This window comes from Cornus florida, unplaced genomic scaffold (genome assembly GCF_030987335.1).
Source record: "Cornus florida cultivar Cherokee Brave unplaced genomic scaffold, ASM3098733v1 CherokeeBrave_3.0.0_Hap2_Chr09, whole genome shotgun sequence".
NCBI lineage: Eukaryota > Viridiplantae > Streptophyta > Magnoliopsida > Cornales > Cornaceae > Cornus > Cornus florida.
In genome coordinates, this window is record NW_026775579.1 from 93018179 (window position 1) to 93040958 (window position 22780).

The 22780-nt window shown below is 34.9% G+C and overlaps 2 protein-coding genes across 4 annotated transcripts; one reads left to right on the forward strand and one right to left on the reverse strand.

The window, feature by feature from the left end:
• The first annotated feature begins 215 nt into the window (after positions 1–215).
• Positions 216–10978, forward strand: LOC132275251 (acyl-CoA-binding domain-containing protein 6). Of its 3 annotated transcripts, XM_059776706.1 has the most exons (18): positions 226–508; positions 610–775; positions 3181–3259; positions 3335–3487; positions 3595–3672; positions 3896–4000; positions 4630–4696; positions 4815–4876; positions 5421–5560; positions 5702–5828; positions 5912–6032; positions 6841–6929; positions 8488–8571; positions 8668–8731; positions 8816–9012; positions 9541–10071; positions 10190–10249; positions 10755–10978. In XM_059776706.1, exons 2-18 carry the CDS (start codon positions 738–740, stop codon positions 10833–10835), a joined length of 2076 nt encoding a protein of 691 aa, XP_059632689.1. In that variant the 5' UTR covers positions 226–508; positions 610–737; the 3' UTR covers positions 10836–10978. The 3 variants fall into 3 exon arrangements, with proteins under 3 accessions (XP_059632687.1, XP_059632688.1, XP_059632689.1); XM_059776704.1 differs by having other exon boundaries at positions 216–508; positions 8668–9012; XM_059776705.1 differs by having other exon boundaries at positions 216–451; positions 8668–9012.
• A 214-nt stretch (positions 10979–11192) lies between these two features.
• LOC132275252 (anaphase-promoting complex subunit 7) lies at positions 11193–21876 on the reverse strand. Its single transcript, XM_059776707.1, has 18 exons — positions 21655–21876; positions 21421–21489; positions 21263–21313; positions 20332–20466; positions 20135–20197; positions 19570–19685; positions 19109–19193; positions 18034–18093; positions 17509–17554; positions 16047–16120; positions 13833–13883; positions 13545–13745; positions 13423–13467; positions 13173–13266; positions 12859–13004; positions 12149–12378; positions 11941–12001; positions 11193–11751 (listed from the first exon to the last, which is right to left on the reverse strand). Exons 1-18 carry the CDS (start codon positions 21721–21723, stop codon positions 11665–11667), a joined length of 1683 nt encoding a protein of 560 aa, XP_059632690.1. The 5' UTR covers positions 21724–21876; the 3' UTR covers positions 11193–11664.
• Between the last annotated feature and the right edge of the window lie 904 nt (positions 21877–22780).

A 22780-nucleotide genomic window follows, 5' to 3' on the forward strand; every position in this document is an offset into this window, starting at 1 on the left:
GCCACTGCCGCAAGCATTGAATGCTGCCCATCTAACTCAGCTCTCTATAGACAATACCCATGACCAACGGTCATTTTTTCATCACTTCAACCCGAAGATGCGCTCTCACTCCCCGGCGCAATTTAGAATCCCGACAACATTTAACCTGTCGCTCGCAATTAAAACGTAACCCACGTGAAGGACGACACACACCACCCCATACACAAACAGACAAACTTATGCTATCTTACGCACTCTCTGCCACAAGAAAATCACATTCATCCTTCACATTCACACCTACACTTCTAGTATACTCCATTCATAGTAACTCTGTTACACATCAAAATCGTACGTCACTATATATATATATATATATATATATATATGAATGTGTGTGTATATAACTCTCTCTATTTATAGTTGTGAATCACAGAATATATAGCTATGGTGTCGTTTTCAGTCGGAATAGTTGGTGAGGATTCTTCAGTTACTCGTTCAAATGGCTCATAAATTCGTTGTTGAATGGAATGTGTGTTGAGAAACCCTAACTTTTATGTTATTTTTTTTTGTCCATAAAAGGTACTCGTGAATTTATTGCTTCTGATTTTGGTTGTCTGTGAAATCCTTTAGGGCTTCTGTGATAAAAATGTGGCTCCCTTTGTTGGTTGTTGAGGCTTAAAGCTCGTTTACGCTAGGGTTTTGTGATGAGGTTTTTAATAGTGAAGTGGTTTTAGCCGTGGACGCTTCAGTACAAGAACATGTTCGGGTTTTCTCGCAGGCGAATGAAGCTTGGAAGGTGAGCTAATGCATATGCACACGCACACACATTCAGTTAGTTTTATATCAAATTGACTCGTGTAAGGTCATCTCTAATAAATCTTGGAGCTATGTTGATTAATGCGGGTAATTTTGGCTACTTTTAGAGCATTTTGATTGATAGATTGTATAATTTTATTGTGCAATCGTTCTTTATTGTCCTGATTGAAAACAATATTTTGCTTCATAGATGTGAATACTGATATTAAGACTAGAGAATTGATTGTAATTTGTATAGTTTATAAGTCTCCTAATCAATTCTAATGTTTGGATCACTAATTATTTGAACTTAATGTGTTAGTTCTAAACTAGAATTCTAATAATGAGATGTTAGTGGATAAGGTGGTGGAGATCAAGATGGGAGGTCAAAAGAAACAACTGGCTGGTGCTTATAGCGGTGGCGGTGTCTGAAACTCATCAAATGCGGATTGGCTTAATTATGGTGGACAGACCGTGGTGGAGGCGGTATTATTGTGCTGGTGGTAGTAGCATCAGCAACAGAGTGGATGGCAGTGATGTGGATATGGTATTTGTCTTGAGTGGATGTGGTGGTGATGTGGATATGGTCTTTGTGCTTAACCACAAATACAAGATATTTATGTGGCTTAACATTAAGGCTTACATCCAACAGCAGTTCAACTAGAAGTAGGTTACTAAAGATGGGAAAAACTGCAAAAAGAAGTGTTGAGTAACTAGAAGTAAGTTACTCAACACCTCCACATTGTCTCTATGAATCCAAGATCACCATGAAAGCACCCCCAAGAAGCTTGGATTAGATTCTTGCAAAAGATGATGAAGAGTAACTGTTTGTAGAGTGAGTTTGACTCCTTGGTTCAGAGGAAACACCTTTTCTTGTCTAGTTGTCTTGGAAACAGTACAGCTTGACAAATCCTCAAAATAAACCCGATATAAGAAATGCCCAATTAAATGGGTCACAAAAATGGTCTTAAAAGTCACATTTTTGCATTTTAAGTTAAAAATGCATTAATGCCCATTCATAAAGAAGAGATGTGAACTAAAAAAAAAACAGGAATATGAAGGGTGAATTATAGCAAAATGAAACAATTTTCACCTCAATAAAAACCACCACTTTCTTTCCCAAAACCACCAAGTCACCAATTGACCTTGCATGTTTCCTAAATGAGTTAAGTTCTAATTTCTTTATGTGACCACGTTATTAGAAATCGTTTAAGTTCTTTCTTCTTCCAACCTTTTAATACATGCACTTTATCATCTATAACAACAACATGCTCATAATGATATTAGACTGCCATATGTTTCGTTCTTGTACAGTAAGACTAATTATTGGCCAAGTATAAACTATTCACGTCATCACAAGACAATTTTGTGAATTCAAAATTCAAATTAAGCATCAAACCTTGAAGCCGCATTGCATCCTTGCAACTTTTTGTCAATACTATATGCTCATAATGATATTAGACTGCCATATGTTTCGTTCTTGTACAGTAAAACTAATTATTGGCCAAGTATAAACTATTCACATCATCACAAGACAATTTTGTGAATTCAAAATTCAAATTAAGCATCAAACCTTGAAGCCGCGTTGCATCCTTGCAACTTTTGGTCAATACTATATACTCATTTTGGAAGTGGATAATGTAATCATTAGTTCCATTCTTAACTTCCAATTAATTGGATACTCCCAAGTCCCATGTGCATTACCTGTAGCAGTTCTTCTTTGACCAATTATCGGTTGACATGTTTGTCAGTTTCTTGTCCTTAGCATGTAAGGCCTTATTTTTACTTATTTTGGGCCAAGATATCTTGGAATTGAATTTTCGGGTAAAGTTCAATTTCCAAGCCCAGAGTAAAATTCTATACATAACACTTGGATTTAGAGTCCCATTTCCAATTCCCACCAAGACCAGAACTCATCCCTTAAACAGAATGCTTAGAGTTTGTCCTGGAGTTATTTATGGATTATGTATATATGACACTACAGATTACTATGCTTGATGTGAAATATTTATGTTGCATGAAATTTTTGATGAGTACAAGAATATGTATGAGATATAGATCTGGAATAGATTTTACATAGCTTCACTTAATTGCTCTATAATTGTTCATTGCTTATATTCTGCTTTGTCCTTTTCCCGTTCATGCTTATATTCTGTTTTGTCATTTCCGGTTTCCAGTTTTGTTAATGCTCATTTGTTGTAGTCTGTGCTTTCTATTAAAAACATATAATAATATTTGTGGAATTTCTGATCTTGTTGCAGATGTAATATGTTTGGTCTGCTTAAGATGTACTCGTTGCTTGCAGTTCCAATTCTTTAGCTTTGGATAAAAATACTTTAGCCTTTGAAAACTAGAAGCTGCTTTACTATGTGTTTATCTCCTAATATTATCACTCATCTTGCTCAGATTGAAGGTTCAGCTTTCAGACTCTGCTCAGGGAACTAGAAGTCCTATAAGACACCCGAAACGCAATAGTAATTCCAATGTAAGGATTTCAACTCATTTGCATATGTGGCGTAGCTTCATTAAATGTGTGGACTAAGCTATTCAAGTATTACAGGGTGAAGGTGTTGCACCTGCAACTAATAAATCCGATGAACTCAATTGCCAATATTCATCTGCTGCACCGGAGCTTAATAACTGCACTTCAGGGAACTCTGAGAATTGGATGGTGCTGTCAATTGCCGGGGACAAGCCCACTCCTCGCTTCAATGTAGAACATTCTTCATTGTTATTTTTTTTCCTCTGCGTAATGCAATGTTGAAATTAAGACACAAGATTTTAATCTCAAATTTGAAATTTCAACTTTTTCCCAAATAGCATGCAGCAGCTGTAATTGGGAACAAGATGATCGTTGTTGGTGGTGAATCTGGGAATGGATTGTTAGAAGATGTGCAGGTTCGAAAATGTTACCTCTTTCACTGACTGTAGATTATAGTTTGTTCTTGAGGGAAATTAGTCAGTAAAATTTCTGCTGCTTAAATATGCATTCGATGTGGTAGTATTGGGAGGTCATTCTTTTACAAAAGATGATCCCCAATCAACAAGTCTTTCAACAAATAGAACAGTTTAAATTCATCTGTCAGATGCTGTAGCTGCTGTAATTTATTTATCTTTTCAGGTGCTTAACTTTGACAGATTTTCCTGGACCACAGCTTCATCAAAGCTTTACCTTTCACCAACCAGCCTGCCACTGAAGATCCCAGCATGCAAGGGTCATTGCCTGGTATGATTATCCATCTTAACAATAATGATCCAACATTATGTTCTTTCAGCATTGCAGGATTGCAGTCTGAAGTGTAATCGGAATCAGAGGTCTTTAATCCAACTTTAGCTGACTTAAGATAGCTACAGACTCTAGTTATGATAGTAAGTTGTTAGACCTGGGACTGGTATGTGTCTTGTATTCCAAGTAAAAGAATTATTGAAACACAAATAGGATCAATATAGAAGCTAGATGCAAGCAGTTTGGTTTGATAAATGGCATTATGAGAGTGACAACAGAAAATATTAAATCGGCAGTCGTCACATCCTGGGCATGCACCAATTGAAACTTATCCATCATTCAGAACCCAATGCATTAGCCACCACAGAGAGGAGAAGAAAAAAATCCTATAATAATATATAGAGGAGAGAAAAAATTCAATTTAATATCTTCCAACCTATCAATCCAGGTTAAATGTAAGCATATAATAATTGTTGGATCAAAAGTTAAGATTAGATAGGATATTATTTCCACTGCCATGTGATGGGCACAAAACATTGGAGTTAGCCCCCTGCTTAAGTTTTTGCTTGCTTGTTACTTTTCAGAAGAAAAAGAGAGAAAACGTTATGTTTGTTGTGTGTGCATACTAGATTTCTTGGGGGAAGAAGGTGCTCCTGATTGGAGGGAAAACTGACCCAGCAAATGACAGAGTTTCAGGTTGCGGTTCCTTTCCTCTTCCATTTTTTGGATGTTCTTTATGTACTTTATTTGCTTTCTTTCTGTACTTTATTTGCTCTTTTACATGATGTGACATTTTCCCACTTGGTTTTTATAGTGTGGGCATTTGACACAGAAACAGAGTGCTGGTCGCTTATTGAAGCAAAGGGAGACATTCCGGTACTATTTCTGACTTAACAAGGATTTGAGCAAGTTGTTGACATTAGGCTCCTGTTGTATAAATTTGGAGAAATATGCACTCAAATGGACATGGAAAATTTAGTTTAGACTTACAATAGAGATACTTATTGTTATTTCTTGGTTTAGATTTTCATCTTGGTTTAGATTTTCTAAGAGGAACCAATGGACTAGGATCACACAGGTTTACAGTTTCTCTTGGTTAGAAAGGTGTCAAAATTCATAGGACTGCTTGATTTAGTATGTTGGTCATTATCCTAATTCTCTCTGTGCTGCACCAAGAATTTTTCACTTACATGCACACCAAAATTACATAGCCACATTGAATTTGTACTTTGTTTGCTGAAACTGTTCTTAATACATTGATATAAAGAATTTTGTGTCATTCCTCTGTTTTCTCTTTTCAAAATCCTATTATTAGGCTATATAATTATGGCACTGGATCCTATATTAACTGCCTTTATATGCTGATGGAACTTTATTAGATATAAATGAACCTGCTAATTGAAATTGACATGCATTGCAGGTCGCTCGCAGTGGTCACACTATAGTTAAGGCAAGCTCTGTTTTGATCCTTTTTGGAGGTGAAGATGCTAAAAGGAGAAAACTGAATGATCTACATATGTTTGATCTAAAATCCTTGACTTGGCTCCCTCTTCATTGCACGTGAGTGGGTCTTGCCATTCTAAAACCTATAAATAATTTTTAATTTACTGGTGGACATTTTTAGATATTATTTCTTTATTACGTAATGTATCCCTATTATTGACTGGGTTTTGTGTGTCTGTGTGCACTGTATGTGTACAGAGGACCCGGACCATCTCCAAGGTCTAATCATGTGGCAGCTCTTTATGACGATAAAATGCTTCTAATTTTTGGTGGAGCATCAAAGTCTAGGACTTTGAATGACTTGTACTCACTTGACTTTGAGACGGTATGTTGAACTTCCTTAATAGATCCAAAAGTACAGTTTTAGCTACAACATTCTGATATGTGGATGTGAATCTTTTTCTTCAGATGATATGGTCAAGAATTAAAAAACGAGGACGAGCTTTCCATCCATCCCCTAGATCTGGTTGTTGTGGAGTTCTGTGTGGAACTAAATGGTATATTGCTGGAGGTGGTAGCAGGAAAAAACGTATGTCTTAGTGGCTTAAAAGCATATGCTTCAACTTCTAGAATATGTTCCTTTCATGTTGCAACTCTAAATGAGAAGGATGTGCATGAAAAAACTTGTTTTTACTCGTGCTGCAACTCTGGAATTGAACATTTAGTCACTAATTTCCACTTCTTGTTTTCAATTAACAATTTAGTTTGTTGATGCTCTTTTTAGAGTAAATCCTTGTTCTCAACTGTAACCTTGTTTGTTATATGGGTCGTCGTTGAGACTTTGAGTTTGTGCATATCTTTGAATGGTTCAGGAAGGTCAAGCATGACATCGATTAGTAGAGCATTTAAATCTGGCATGGTTTTATTGTCATAAAATTATATAAATCTTCCATTTGCATATCTTTGAATGGTTCAGGAAGGTCAAGCATGACATTGATTAGTAGAGCATTTAAATCTGGCATGGTTTTATTGTCATAAAATTATATAAATCTTCCATTTGCATGGTTCAGGAAGCTGTAATTCAAGTTCGAAAGCTAATTTTAAGTACAACATATATTTGAATCAAAACCACTTTCAAGATTGACAAATTTAGTCACGTCTTAAACCTCGGCCAGAATGGTTGAACTATACATGGATACATACATTATAATTGGCTTGGAGGACAGTGTGTATAGATTATTGAATTACACCATAGCCTAGCCCCTGAATATGAGTTGCACATTTTCTCTGCTTTCATTATGTCTTCCCTTTTTAGATCGCACTTAGACTGTCACCTAAGTATATGTTACACATTTTGCTCCTCTTTCTTTATTTCTTTTTTCTTGTTTCTTTTTCAGGACATGCAGAAACTTTGATCTTTGACGTTTTAAAACTTGAGTGGTCTGTTGCTGTTGCATCACCTTCGTCTTCTATCAGTGCCAACAAGGTGCGATTTTCTAATTTACCATTCACTACAACGTGATTATACAATTGATCTTTACAATGTCTATTCTTTTCCTTTTGGATCTTGCTTTATAGTGTCAATCTTGGGCTTTTGGTACAAGCTACTTGTGGGTGAACTTCAATAGCTCGGTTGATTATGTTCTATAGTCATAGTTGTCAAGGCTCAGCCATGGTGCCTTTATCTATAATGGTCAAAGCCCCTTTAGTCAGGCATGCATAAAGACCTCATATCCATGCTTTTTAATAGTTTTGAACATCAAATCATTTTTTTTTATTTAAAAATGCTCATTGATTGCTATATTGTGTATCATGTTACGTTCTTATTTGATTAATCATTTTATTTAATCATATCAAATATTTAGTATTCAAGATTCATTGACTTTTGGTTGAATGCTTGACTCACATGTGTATAATGATTTATTCCGAGTGTTATGATGAAGTAATATATGCCTAAAAATCTAAGATCTGTGTGATTCTAGCCTTTTATTGCGGCTTCCTTTTGTGGTATTCAGTTTAGTTGAATAACTTGAATGCATATACATTGATTTAGTTAATCTCTAAATTGATATACCAAATGAAATCCTTTTTTGTTTTTTTGACTATTTTGTGTTGCATATTTAGAATTATCTACTGCATTTAATATACAGCTCTACCACACATGCACCTTAATTCGCTCCATCACACAATTTACGCATGCCTTTGCACTTAACCTCTAGGAGAACTTGTTACTCCATTATCCCTTGACCCCTTAATGTTTATGATTATACTATATAGGCACGTGTTTATGTATTTGTTTTTACTAGTAGAAGCAGCCTTTTTTCTCCTTCTGACAACATTAAATGCTGGTCTTGCTCAGGACTGGATTCTTTTACCTTTTATGCTGTAGCTTCAAAAATGAACCCTAAAGTTGTATGGTTATTATAGTATTTCTTTCATCAGATCTCTGACATCTTTTGAAGGATAAGGATGAAATTTTGGTACACAAAATCCATGCAACTTGTGAATTCCTCCAACTTTAGGGCGTTTCTATTCTCCTGTTCTTCGATTAAAATTATTTATTCTGATGGTTTATCTCGCCGGAATTTATGTATTTGTGTGGAGACTAAAAAAGTAATGCTTATTTTCCCAAGGGCAATGAAGCTTGAAATTGTATCTACTAGATTAGGGGTATGTTTTTCTTTTAAATTATGAGCATCAAACGAGCAACAGGTAAGACAGATGATGAACATTTTTAATTCATTGCATCTTATCTGCATTATGTTATTTGGGTTACCAATGAATTGGTTGCCATTCTTGAATTGTATGTTATTAGTATCCAGCATGCAAAACTAGGAATTCATTGTCTCACTAATGTTGCATTGATTACTGAATTTCCAGTTCTTTTACAAATGCGCTGTAATTATATAAATTTATTCCTTATTTGATTTAAAATCCTGTTTCAAATGCTGTTGTATGGTGGCAGAATTTTTTCTGGTGTGATTGACAAATATTTGTTTCCCTCTATTCTTGCCAAATTTGCTGAACGAGCAATTGTTTTGTAGGGATTCAGTCTTGTACTTGTGCAGCACAAGGAACGGGATTTCCTTGTTGCATTTGGGGGATCCAAAAAGGAGCTATCTAATCAGGTTAAAGAAGAATCAAAAGTCTTGTTTCCCTTGATGCATGAGTTGATCCTTGATAAGACTTTTGATTCATCAGTTTTGTCATGTGTTTTGTTACAGGTTGAAGTACTCATCTTGGAAAAGAAAGAATCCTCGATAGGTCGGAGATCAACACCAATTAAAGGTCCAGGAACTTTGCTCTCTGAGAATCGCTCATCATCCATAGGGTCTTCTGTGCAATTAAGTAATGGTGCTTTACACTGTGCAGTTGATGCTGGTGGGAGACAGAATCTAGCATCTGCAATTGAACAACATGGATCTGGGAGGAAATCCTTGTCAGAATCCTTAATCGTGGATCCAAATCCCGTTTCTGGTAATGCCTCACTCCGCAAGCAATTCCACAATGAGGAAGAGAGTGTGGTTGCAAAGATGGCAAAGAGTTCAGAAGATGAAAGTCAATCACAAGTAAGCTACATGACCCATCTATCATCAATGTTCATTGTCTGTCTGAAGGTAGATATGAGATATATCCCTTTCTACTCCCAATTTTACATAGTTTCTTCATATAGAACTTAGTTCATTTATGGGAAGTTTTTAATGTTCCTGGATGCAATGATTCCCTTGCTTGTATTTCCTAGACCAGGATTAGGTTGTAGTCCAAGTGTATTCAGAGATATAACAACCCATGTAGTCAGATTTACTTTATCCCTTTTTGCATTTGTTAACCTTATTTATTTATTTATTTATTTTATCAATTCAACTGGTTTGTATCACCTGATTTGCACTATTTCCCATGTAATGGTTATTTTTCACAACCCCTCCGCATGATTGGCACTAGATAGCAAATTATCTGTTGTCAAAAAGGTTGACCTGTTTCCACCATTAAAATAAGAAACAGAAAGTAGCATTGAACTGTCAAACCTATCTGATCCTTGTTTTATGTCTAATGATCATTGGAAGATTTTCCACTTACCATTTTTTCTTTTTTTTCAGATAATGGAACAGAGAACAAAACAACTTGATATTGGAATTCAAACCAACACTACTGGAGGTAAAATCATTGAGGAGGAGATGTCTGCTTTTTTTGAATCTGAAAAGTCGAACAACCACATCAAACAAGCAAATGGAAACCTTCCACCTGATAGTGATGATGTAGTAGCATTACCAGAAACTGATGGTAAATCAGGGGTACTGTCAGCTCCTTCAAGTATCTATCAGTTTTATGAAACAAAAATGGCTGCCCTGATAAGAAAGAATGGAAATTTGGAAGGACAGTTAGCAGTTGCATCGGCTAGCCGCGAATCTGCAGAGAAGAATTTATCTTCTGTTCTCAGAAGCAGACAGGAGATGGAGAAAAAACTGTCAGACACATTTAAGGAGATGGAATTGTTGAAAGAGAAGCTATCTGGATTAGAGCTGGCACAAGAAGAGTCCAACAACCTGTCAAATATTGTCCACTCTGACAATGTAAGACTCGAGCATGATGTGGCTTTCCTTAAGGCAGTTTTGGATGACACCCAAAAGGTATAAATTGCATTTGTATGTTACAATCTTGTATACATTCAACCTAGTGATTTGTAAGCTTGAGCGGGTTATCTAATAAAAAATATTTAGTATTTAACATATCCTACATATATTGTAGGAGCTGCATTCAACTAGAGGAGTCCTAGCAGGAGAAAGGGCAAGGGCATTCCAACTACAGGTACAGATTTGATAGTAGAATAAAATAAAATTTACGAGTGTCCGGCTACTTGTTGGGTTTATTAATATTTGAGTAGAGCTCTGTATCATTTCTCTGACATTAGTTCAAAACTTGACTGAAATTTCTAGTCTGGTTATTCAAATGAGAAAAGGTCGGATATATGCAAACCAACCAGATTTTAATGAATTTGTATTTATTTTGCAATAAATACAAATTCATTAAACTTCTTGTGAATTGCATTTATTTGTAAATAAATACAAATTCATTAAACTTCTTGTGAATTGCATTTATTTGTAGCACATGTAATGGCACAACATTGTACTGAATTATGGTATGAATTATATGCCATACAGCTCCTACCACTCAAGTATCTTATTTTGTCAATGATATCTTTTTTATAAATATTTCCAAGTAATGAATGTGTGTAAAGTTCCCCATTTCTTCTGTGGTTTATCTTATTAATAGTGAGTTGACTCATCTTGCAAATGCATGCATTAATTCGCAGGTTGAAGTTTTCCATCTCAAACAAAGACTGCAATCTTTGGAGAACCGAGCTCCAACCCCCAGGAAACCTTTTCATATCTAGTACAGGGAATCAATGTACACGTTGCTAGTAATTTACATGTATGTGCAATAAAATAGTAGTTTTGTCAGCTGCAACGTTTTAATCTTTTTTTGTTAAAAACTGCCATGGTTCTACATAATTTTGTAAGATATATTTTAGATTAACTAGTTGTTCCACGTATGATGTATGTAAATCTCTAGAGTGGAGCTGCAAATGTTTTAGGAAGCTGAGAATGCACGACGCTTGTTAGATATCATCTTATTATGCCATTGCATTCAATAAGCTTGAAGCTTAAGAAAAATTAGAGGTGACTAACGAGACCCCAAAACCTGTTGGATGGTGTGTGTCTGATTGGATGAAACCAAGTGAAAAATAAGGGGATAAAATTCGCAATATTGAAGAACATTATGCTCCTTTTGCAATTTAAATTTCTAATCACAATTTAGATACAATTCAGGAAACTCTCTGATACTGCATCACACAAAACTACAACACTGAGTAAGCCCTGCACTTGATCCTTTGAATTATGATAGTCACAAGATGATTAATTTTATCTTGTACCATTGAAGTTGCATACTCAATGCTAATGGTGCAGCCAAGAAACTTATTGCTCCAATCCTTCTCGATTCTCATCAAAAGAAAAGAAGCATATCTGTTACCTAAGGGCTACGATGCATGTACTGGCTTTATTCCGAGCAACGTAACTTGAGGCCTCATTCTATTTCAGGCTCTATAAAATGCAATCCACTTTAGAGGCGCCACTTCAGTGGCATGGCAATCTCCAGCCTGGTTGCAATCATGGCATGATTCACAACAAACAAGAATTGGAAAACCTTACGTTATCCAACCATCACAAGAGCTCAGTCTCTTCCTGGTCTCCATCAGCATCATCAACCTCATTCTCTTCGTCTTCTTCAGGGGCATCTGGATCCACTCCCTACAGAAACTCACCATTTAATCCCATGAAATATCCATAACAAGAATTTTGACTCTGCATCTATAGTTTTCACAAACCCTCTTTTTACCAATCACAATTGTTGTATTTTTCGTAAAATTGTACTGGCATATCAGAAGCAGCACTTAAATTTGGGGGGATATCTGCCCAAATACAAAGAAGAAGACGAACCTTCATTTGTTTCTCCAATCGCTCCAATCCTTTTTTTGCAGCTTCATTTTGTGGGTTTATCCTAAAGTGTGCATTTAAAAATAATGCCCGTTACAGTAATTGCCACAGCAAATATTTAATCAATGCATGTTTGGCTATAATCCACTATTGGACTGTTATGCCTAGACCAATATAATAGTAATAAAAAAGAATCCTAAACAAAATTAACCTTAGTGCAGCCTGATAATGTGACAAGGCGTCTTGCAGCATATTTGTAGCAGCAAATACTTGAGCCAGCTTAACATGAAGAGAGTCATCGGCCCAGTCTTTGAGATATCTCTCGAGAAGGGATACGGCATCTGCATTGCGGCCCTCGATGACATGGAGCTCAGCCAATGCTAATGCAGCTCCAAGATAACCAGGTTCCAGCCTGAGGGCTGACTCATAGAACTTTTTTGCCTGTCAGAAGTTTACGTGATAATTAACATATTAACCAAAGGTATTCAGATCTTTTTGTCAGGTTAAAATATATATAATAATAAAAAGGTTTCCAGATAGAAATCATCTAATATAACTAAAATTCTAAAGCTCCTCTAAATTGAAGGATGGCGAGGATTTAAGTTGATCTTAAGCTTTTGAAATAATCTAGTAACAGTTTGCTTTGGTACAATTTTCATGGTAGCTATAAAATACAACAGTAGCAACATCCACATCTCAGACCACGTTCCTTAGCAAAATAAATAAATAAATACAGATGCATTCTTATATCATGTTTTTAGTTCCATAATCCAATCCATTGTCTTTAAAAACAATTGTTTCTTCATTTTAGAATTTGTCATGAATTATGCTGAAAGTTTGACCAACAATAGGATAAAGTTAAAGATGAGACAGTTAACCAACAATACACAAATCTGAATAAATGCCGAATTACATGTGTACCTTCTCTCTTCCTCCGGAGTGACTAGCATGTACATCCCCAACCAGTTTTAGAGCCTTCGCTGACTGGGGCATGGCCTTCATTGCCTCCCTCGCGGCATGCAAAGCCTCTTTAATTTTCGAAAGTGCCAAATACGAACGTACCAAACCTGAGATTACATTTAATTCCCAGTCAGACAACGCTACTCCATTTCTATTATAATTTCTTTGTTTAAAATATACATGCATCAAACGAGCAGCAGCTAAAGGTAAATGTAAAACACATATGTTGCTAAATGGTGACCGACTGATCCCGTGGCTTGCCTTCCAAAACATACCTTGATAGGAACGAAGATCAGGTCTTAATTCTTGAGCTCCCCTGAAGGCAACTACAGCTGCTTCTGGCCGATTCAGTGACAAGAACAAATTGCCCTGAAAGGAAATCCTAGCTTACAAGAATTTCTAACAATCAAAAGAACTCAAGAATGCAATTGACATATAAATCATGTATGACGACCTCCAAGAAATTTCCATGCTGATACTTTGACAAAAAGAGGTCAGTTTATTACTTATGAAATTAACAAGTACCTTCATTATATAACCTGGTATGTGCCTCTCATCAATTCGAATGCTCTGTTTGCAAAGAAATGACGGTACTATGAGATACGTTTATAAAAAGGAAAAAACAATCCAAATTAATAAAACCTAACCTTCTCAGCATAAGACAATGCCCCTCCCTCATCTTTCCTCTCCCACAAAACAGATAAAGCCACAAAAACTTCAGGCCTCGTAGGATCAATACTCAGCAAATCATGCACTAACTTGTTTAATTTTGAATGATCAGACTTTATCTTTAGAAGCATTGCATACTCATCCATGTAAGTGACGATGTATGGATCAATGGATCGAACCTGTAATGTCCATAGCCAGTAAAGGGTATACATCTCATCAAGATGATGATTTATTGCATAAACATAATAATGAACAGTTTTACTTACCTTCTCAAAATTCAAAATGGCTTCATCATTTTTGCCAATAATGGCTTCAACCTTCACAAAATGATTTATTCATACACCAAACAGAACTATTAGTCAAGATGCTTTAGTTTAGCAAAAAGCAAACTACTAAATGTATAGGATGTGCAATCAACTAAACATAGATTTGAGACAATTTCTTCATCTCATTAGGAGTATTGAACATTTGCAATACAAATTTTATATCACTAACGCAACTGTATTGGGTTAATTCCTTTCCAAATATATAAAAGAAGACCATTGCCCAGTGTTGGTCCTGCTTATAATGAGATGGTTCGAGGGATGGACTGGGTACAAGCCTTAACCTTTATCATCATTTTTGCACAAAGTTGCTACTCCAAAACTCAAACCCGTGTTTTAACACTTGGCAGCCCGAGCTTCTACAATTGCACCAAGCAACGGGCCGGAAAATGTGTATAGAGTTGCTGCTGTGAGAAGCCTGTTTTCACTAATTTCTTGGTAGTACACTAATGCTTTAATATGCATGTATTTGAATATTGAAGACCCAACTAGGAAAAAATAAATAAATTTGAAGACCTTTGCCCAGATTAGTAGCATAACACACCACACAAACCTCCCAGAGCTATTTGACAATGTGGTTATCCTAAGGCAGCAAGAGGTAGAAAAATGAAACAAAAGTAACATTTTTTTTGAAAAACACCAGTCATCTATTGAGTTGAACCAAACTTGAAGAGTGACATAAAGCTTTCTAGTGGCACTTCAAAGTTGACACACCTCTTGGATACAATTGCAAAAAAAAAAAAAATGTCTACTTTCCATCAATCGGAACTTGTATATACAGACATATGAGGAACCCAAAATGATGATGACACGAGCTTATGACTTTTAAGTTAGGCAGGCAACAAAATCCCACTATTCCCGCAAGTGTAACTCATTCATTAAGAAGCAATACCAAAGACGGAATTACCTCTTCACCTAGGTAACTAGGCCTTCCACTACAACCTAATTTAACTTTTGCATAGCAAATTTGCTAACTATTAGAAACAAATTTTCATATGAGTGTTCCCTCTGATCACGAAAGAAAATTGGTCAAGTTTTTTCCATCAATGGAAAAGAAGACAAATGACGTTTTATCTGTGCATACCAAAAGAGAGTTATTTTGAGGAAAAGAATTCACCAGGTCCTATACAACTTGCTGTCAGTTATATCTCAGAATACTACACTTGTGATGCAAAAATATAATGTATGAGAAATCTAAGAAAAAGAAGTCACTGAAGAAACAGAAAAGTAGAACAAGTACATGTTAATACAATCACAAAGCCAAATTATATGCTAAGATCAAAAGCTCCCTAGAAAAGCACAGTTGATTGCTTCATTCAAGGGGTGGATTAAAATCGAACCAGTGGTGATGTCTCTTTGAAGAGATGCCACCTCTGTTCGGGGAAGGGGGAAAAAAATCTCTAGTAAAAACATTGATTTGATACAGAAATGAGAAATTTTAATGCAACAAGGCAATAGAAGATACTTGAAGGGGTGATGTGAAGAAAGATGTTTGAATAAAATTAAAGATGAAGCAAGAGAAGATGGCTACAAAGATGATACTGGTAATTTTAATCTTTTACATGCAACACAGTAAGACCTTATATTCTCTATTTTTCTTTTACTTTTTATTCCTTCTGTTTAACATTTTAGGAGATAATTTTGGATGTTTATAGATTGCAATACTAAAATCTAAACTAAAATCACATCCAATTAAGAGTATAAAGGTTCTTTAAAATGCATTTGGGACCCAACTGAGAGAATTAATACTGCAAAGATGACAACTTCCAAATGTCTAGGCATAAGCACAATGCTAACTGCAAGTTTGCTTATTTATGTAATACATTTACTTATGGTTTACAACCGCAAAAACTTGCATAAGAACAATGTAAGGGAGAAAGTGGTTGAAATAATGACTCTAATAAGCTTGTTAACCAAAACACACAACGATGTTGTAATTGGCAGATTGTCTAAAACAACTTCATAGTTGTTCAAACGAGTATTTGGCGAAGTTTGATGACAAAAGCAACAAGTCTGACACACTAATTATAGATCGAAAGAAGCGTCCACAAAGGGCAAAAGATAAACATTTTCGGCATATGAGTTTAAAATCATCAAAATGCGCCAAAAATACGAAAATACAAAAAAGAATTCATTAAAAATGCAACTACTCCTAACCTTTGCTATTTCTAGTAATATGTGTATGTTATTAGGAAACCGCTGAAGAAGGTCTGTGAAGAGTTCCAAACCACCTGCCAACCCCAAAAAAAAAAGAGTACTATAAAGAACTGGAAATCATCAATCTTCACAAATGATTAACTCAAGAACTTATGCCATGAAACGTAAATCCATGATTAAATCACAAATATGTGAAATAATTTAAACTATCATTGGTGATCGTTGCTACCAAACATTATTTTTGTTTTCGAAGGACACATCCTATATGTATTTTGTACTGCAAGTACATATTGAGTTCAAAAGCAAAAGGGCCAATTTGTTTTTCTCTATTCCCTCTTCCCTTCTATTTTGCTTCTCATGAAAATAGCAGAGATGCTAAATGAGTATTATTCAATATGTAAAAAACAATTTTGTATGATTATGGAACTTCATTTTGGTTTTTAAGTAACTATCAGCGGGCAGGACTATCTATCTTCTCTTTTAAGCTGTACGACCATAAATGAAAATAAAAACTGACTAAAAAAAGAAATAAATAGGTATCAAGTGAAAACAAGTCTCCTAACTTTAATTTTCAACCTTCAACCTTTGAAAGCTTAGATTCAATATTTAAGCTCTACGTTCAAATTCTTGTTGATCTTATGTATAAAATCCTTTGTTTCCTAAATAAAATCAGGTGCTCAGTGAGGGCTTTAGTGGAATAAGAATGGTAAAATCAGGCTCAAAGAAAGAACTTTTCTAACTCGGGTGCTCAGAAAGGGATTTAGTGGATCGTGACGGACTGTAACGGCTGTTACACAACAGTCAACGGCTGTCACAGCAACCACGCATGTGATAGTGGGTCTCACTACTATCGCGACGTACTACAGCCTACAATTAGTTATGTATTGGTTTGGATTTTCAAAAGCACAATTTGAGATTCAAATCCAAGAATCATTGATGAATTCGCAGTCAATAATTAATGGTTCGAATTTGTCATGAATTTTGGTTTTTGTGACTGAAAATTCACTTTTGATTTTTCAATAAATTTCGAATGCAGTGCCATGTCAGGATTGCATTTTAAAACCCTGGTAAGAATACATGTCACCTTAATCTCATTTGGTATCTTTTACAGTGCCATCTTGTAACAGGGAGAAAAATTTTGAGCTTCTCTATTTGGAAGCATCATATGGATCAGAGTTCAGCTTGTCTCTGTCATATCAGAATCCTAAATCTGTTTCAATGCACAGAAATGTCATGTTCCTATCACTAGGATGATCCTCTAAAGATGCTTTGTTGTACATTTATGTGAGATAAAAAACGAGAGAAATTCTCATTAACAGGGTACCCTTGTCCTCCCAAAAGAGTGCCTTGTTGGAGTCATAATGTATTGGGCGCAAACATTAGTTAAATGGATATTAAGCATACTACACCATAAAGAAAAAGAAAAAATTCTCTCTCAAACTTTTTATAGAAGTTGTCTGACCTTTGTAATCATTTGAAGCAATGCAACACTGGGCCTCAACATAGCGCTGCAGTGAAAGAATAAATGGTTAACAGTATTGCTGCACTAGAAAACAGCATATAAAAACGATGTCAATTGTCAAAATAACTTTCTAGCTTGAATTAAGGCTATCTAAGAGGAAGAGATGATGCTAAGCAGCACAAACCCTAGCCTCACCAAATACATCTAGAACACCAAATCCACCAAAGGGATGGATCAAGTGGCATGCTTAACTACAGTAGAATAAAAAAGAACAAAGAGAAAAGGAAACCATGGGTTAAAGGAAAGGAGAAATCCTGATTCTGGGAAGAAGTTGTGTGACACAAGAATGCCACACTTAGAGGGTAAAGTACGAGTTTGAAGGCACAAGCTAATTAGAAAATAGAAAAAGTTACCGCGGAACATGACAAAATATGCTAAGGTACTACAAGGAAATTTTTTATTAGACACCCCATACACTAAGATATAGACGTAATAAAGACAAAATCATTTTCATCTTGTACTTACTTGCAACCAACGACTTGAGTCAAAATGATCAAAGGGTGGTCTTCCGCTTCTATTTGGTGTCTGTAATTATCAGTCAAGAACATCAAAGGATACAAAAACATCACAACTCAATATTATCAAAAAATTATGCATAAGCTCCACTAAAAATGTTCATTTTAAATGACAAATATATTATTTATCTGATACTCGTAATATAAACAAAAGAACTGAATTAATTTGGTTTCAGACACATTAATGCTGAAGATACAAAGAGAGAATATACTGGAGACCTAAAGCAAATCATGCTTTCCGACAGCAAAAGGAAGTTAGGTCATCATTTTAAGAGTATCAAGAGCCTCTTCATGGCAATTAATTCCCAAATTCACTACAACTATGTCAGTTCACAAAGAACATAGTAATGCAGTGAATGTCTAATTTTAGACAATATTTATGAGATATGAGGTGCATTATCTAGTTTACGCCATTCAGCAGCTGCAGTTCAAATTCGTGTCAGGAACTCTAAGGACTGAAAATAAAGCAGTTTCAAGTGGGTTTGTGCCAATCAGGATGAATTTGTATCAACTGACAATCGCTCAACTCAAGCTCATCCTACTTATAATCAAGGAAAGAAAGTCACAGACTGAACCAACCCATTTAAAAAGGGGTTAGAAAATAATAAAATGAATGTTGAAAGAAAAAAAAAACAATTTCATAATTCATATTAATCAAATTGAATTTCATTTGAAATGTAGATCTGCTTAAACCAGGACCATATTATCAGTCTGCATACGGATTGGGGACTAAACCTTTATGCTTCAGGTTGGTTGGTTCATTCCAGATAGGAACTATCCACCGTAACTACCTATAGATAACAGAAGCGCATCATCCTAGGGATATCTTACATGTCATCTTCTTAACTACAATTTCTCTAAGAATGTTGAACAAATCTTGACAAAATGCAATATTTAACATTTTAATCAGAACATATGTACTTGTCAAAAATAATGGTGATAAACTGATAATAATATTAGAGTATCATAATTACATAGACTTTTGCACTCGAGCAGCTACTTGATATATGGTTTTAACAACCAACCTGAGGAAATAATGAAATAATATCCTTGGCAGCAACTCCCAGTTCGGCCAAGGCTACAATAGCCTCAATGATGTAAGGGCAATTCCTATCGAAAGGAAACCAATTTAAGAACAAACATACCATAGGAGAAAAAAACCTTTTAAGACAACAAGAAGAATAATAATAAATACAGTTGTCATAGCAGTAGTAGTAGCATTGTTTGTTATTGTTTCTGTATCAACAGTAGCAATTAAGGTTAAAATGATACAGATGATCAAGATGTAGCAGCATTCATGGGTCAGGAAGAAAAGGGAAAAAAAATGCAAATCTGTAAAAAAATTGCATTCTATTCCAATTTCCAAGAAAACTGCAAAACATCTCAAATTTGCAATGAAGGAAATTTTGCATCAAGAAATTGATATATAAAAAAATAATAAATAAATAAAAAGGAAATTTGCATCAAGAAATCCAATAGGACAGACCTCAAACACTCCTTGTAACAAGCAAAGGCAGCACGAGTATGTCTAGAATTTCGATAAAGTTTGCCCATCATTAGATTCATCTGCAAATTTCTTGCTTTGCTTGGAATTCCCTCCATCTGCAAAAATACAGCAGTGGAAGCTATTTTTAAAATGAAAGAAACTACAAATCAATTGAACCACATCCATGTTTAATTGTAAAAATACCATCTTAGTGTTCTGAGAACCTTCATCCTAGAACATTTTGGAGCTATACTAAATAAAAGTACCAGGGTACAGTGGAATCTTTCCTGTCTATTATAAATTTTCTATATTAACACAATTCCTCAGCTTCTTTCTTCATTAAAATTAAACTGAGTTAAATTAAAATGAAATATAGAGGGAGTGACAGAAAAACTGTGAAAGAAAAATGCATGATTTAACAACAAAGAATGTAAAGAATATTTAAAAATAAAAAAAGAAGAAGAAGAACGTATTCATGCATTGAAATACCACCTCGCTAAAAGTAGCTTACAGCTAACAAATTGATTAACAGACAAGATCAAAATTTAAAATATTAAAATGAAACCTCAACAAGGGCAGCTCGATTCTCATTCAATGCACAATGACAAGATGCAACTTTGAACTTCACCTGTTACCAAGATGTCAAAGAAAGTTACTCCATCAATTATTTAACCTTTAACATACAAAATTTTTAAAAAAAAATTGTTAATATCAGAACAACCTGAAAAGAAAAAATAAGTGTAGGGGAACAGTTCAAACTACCTCGTTTTCGTTGATCCCTGACATATTAAAAGAATTTGGTGAAGAAGACCTGTTTGATGTGGACAATGAATTTCTAGTCATTGTATTTTGTTTAGGAACAATCTTGTAATGTTGCAACGCTTGCTTGTACGTATGCTGCCACAAAAAATAAAGTTAAGATGATGTGGTATCCTTGGCTTAATGTCTTTACTGTCGCTGCTAAGATGATTTTAAAAGATAGAAAAATGATAAGGAAAAGCGCAGAGCATGGATGACAGGTTAAAAGAATCATACTTCATTTAAAATGGGAAATACAATAAAATATTAGAACTTTGAAGCAGCAGTTACCATATATGGCCAATTCATTGACTTAACACATAAACCTGATTTTCTAACAATACAGAATGGCATAGAAATATGAACTTTTTTATAGTATCTCCGCAGTATACATACACTTCATGAGTGCACGTGAGGACTAGATAAAGCAACTTATGTCCAAGGGACGCATTAATATCAATGTCAACTGACACCATCAATTTCAAAAAAAAAAAAAAAAGACGAAGAAGAAGAAGTTAAGGTCAAACAAATAAAATAACTACAGTGTAGTGTTTGCGGCCCCAAAAGACATTGGGTGAATCAGTTGTGTGCTTTAATGGCAATCAAATGAGTTAAAGAGTGGCAACAGCTAGGCATTTCATAATCGGCACCATTTTTTAATACTTGGTCAATATGACAACATCTCTGCAATACACAGTAAACTTCTCAAACATTAAAATGCTATGTAAAACCCAAATATGCCTTCAAATTCATTGAATGTCTAAAATTATGTCAATTGAAAATGCAAAACCAAAATGAAATTAAAAGGAAATGATGCAAAGGGAAAATATCCATTTTTTGTGATAATGCATTCACTAATAACATCCAAAAGAAATGAATATATATATGATCTTACAATCGCTCTGCGATACTCCCTCTCACGAAACAATGCATCACCAAGAAGCACCTGTTATAAAAACAGCAATTGATAATCCAATAAATTAACAAAACAATATAATACGCAAAATTACGATGCATACAAACATACATATGTGTGTAATTTCAAATTCATACCAAGTTTTCAGCCTTGACATGTGGACTGGTCTCAGCATTTATGGAAGACGATGAAATAAGAAAACAACCCTGTGCAATACATCGTTTCAGATTATAAAATTAGTACGATCCACTTTTCAGAAAAAAATAGAAAATAAAATAAAAACCTAATACTCAAAGCATTTTATTAGAATAATTGAGCTTGATGTTGGAGTGAATTGAAAAGAAAGAATCGGAACTAAAGCGAGACTTTACGAGCATCTGAGCAGAGTTGTAGAGGCCGTGGTCGAGAAGTGCAGAGATTTGATCTTTAGGAACGTCCATTCTTGTTGTGTATTGTGTGATTGCTTCACCTACAAAGTAACAGTGAAACCCCAACCCGCTCTCTTTTTCAAAACCTGTGTCTCTGATTTCTATCTTTTGTAGAAGGCGGTTATCTAAAAAGTTTATAATTTTCTGTACGAAAAGTATGAGTTGCAAAAATAAAAAGAGAAATTTATCAATTGCTTAAATTTCTAATGAAAAAAAATAACATATATATATATACACACACACATGTATACGTGTATATTGTAGGCTTATCGCAGTACAAAAATGACATTTTAAGTATATAATAATTCATATCAGGGATTATTACATATAAATGGTGCTAATGCCCCGTATTTATTATTTGATGGAATCAAAAACTCATAGTTATCAAAAAATGAAATTAACCAAAATGCTCACGTAGATATGGAAAATATTATTCACTTTTACACAATTAGCACTTTTAGGTACAAAGGTACCATTTTTTTGTACATTAGGTATCACTTTTGTTTTGGGCATACAATTACCACTTTTATTCAAATAGGTATCATTTTTTGTGTATATAAATATCATTTTTTGTGCATCAAGTACCATTAGGGATGGCAAATTCCCCATCCCTACCGGGGCTCGCTCAGCCCCGTTTTATGAAGGGGATGGGAATCTTTTTAGCGAAATGTGGATGGGGTAAATTATGAATCCTTGCTGGGGCAGGGACGAACCCACCCCACCCTTGCATCCAATTAAGTATGAAGTTGCTAATATACCCTTACATATAATAATTTATTAATAAATTAGATTTAGTATATATATGAAAATAAGAAAAAATGTGTTTTTTTTTTAATACAAAAAATTATGGTGGTGTGGCGGAATTTTAAGCGGGGATGGGGGCGAGGATGGGGATTGAAGAATTTTAAGCGGGGATGGGGGCGAGGATGGGAATGGGGAATGGAATCCCCGCCCCGCTCCGTTGCCATCTCTAGGTACCACTGGCTAAATATGATACTTCTGTGAGGGTATATAATATTTTGTCAGATGTTTATTTTTTCAAAATTATGAGACTTTTACTTTATCAAAT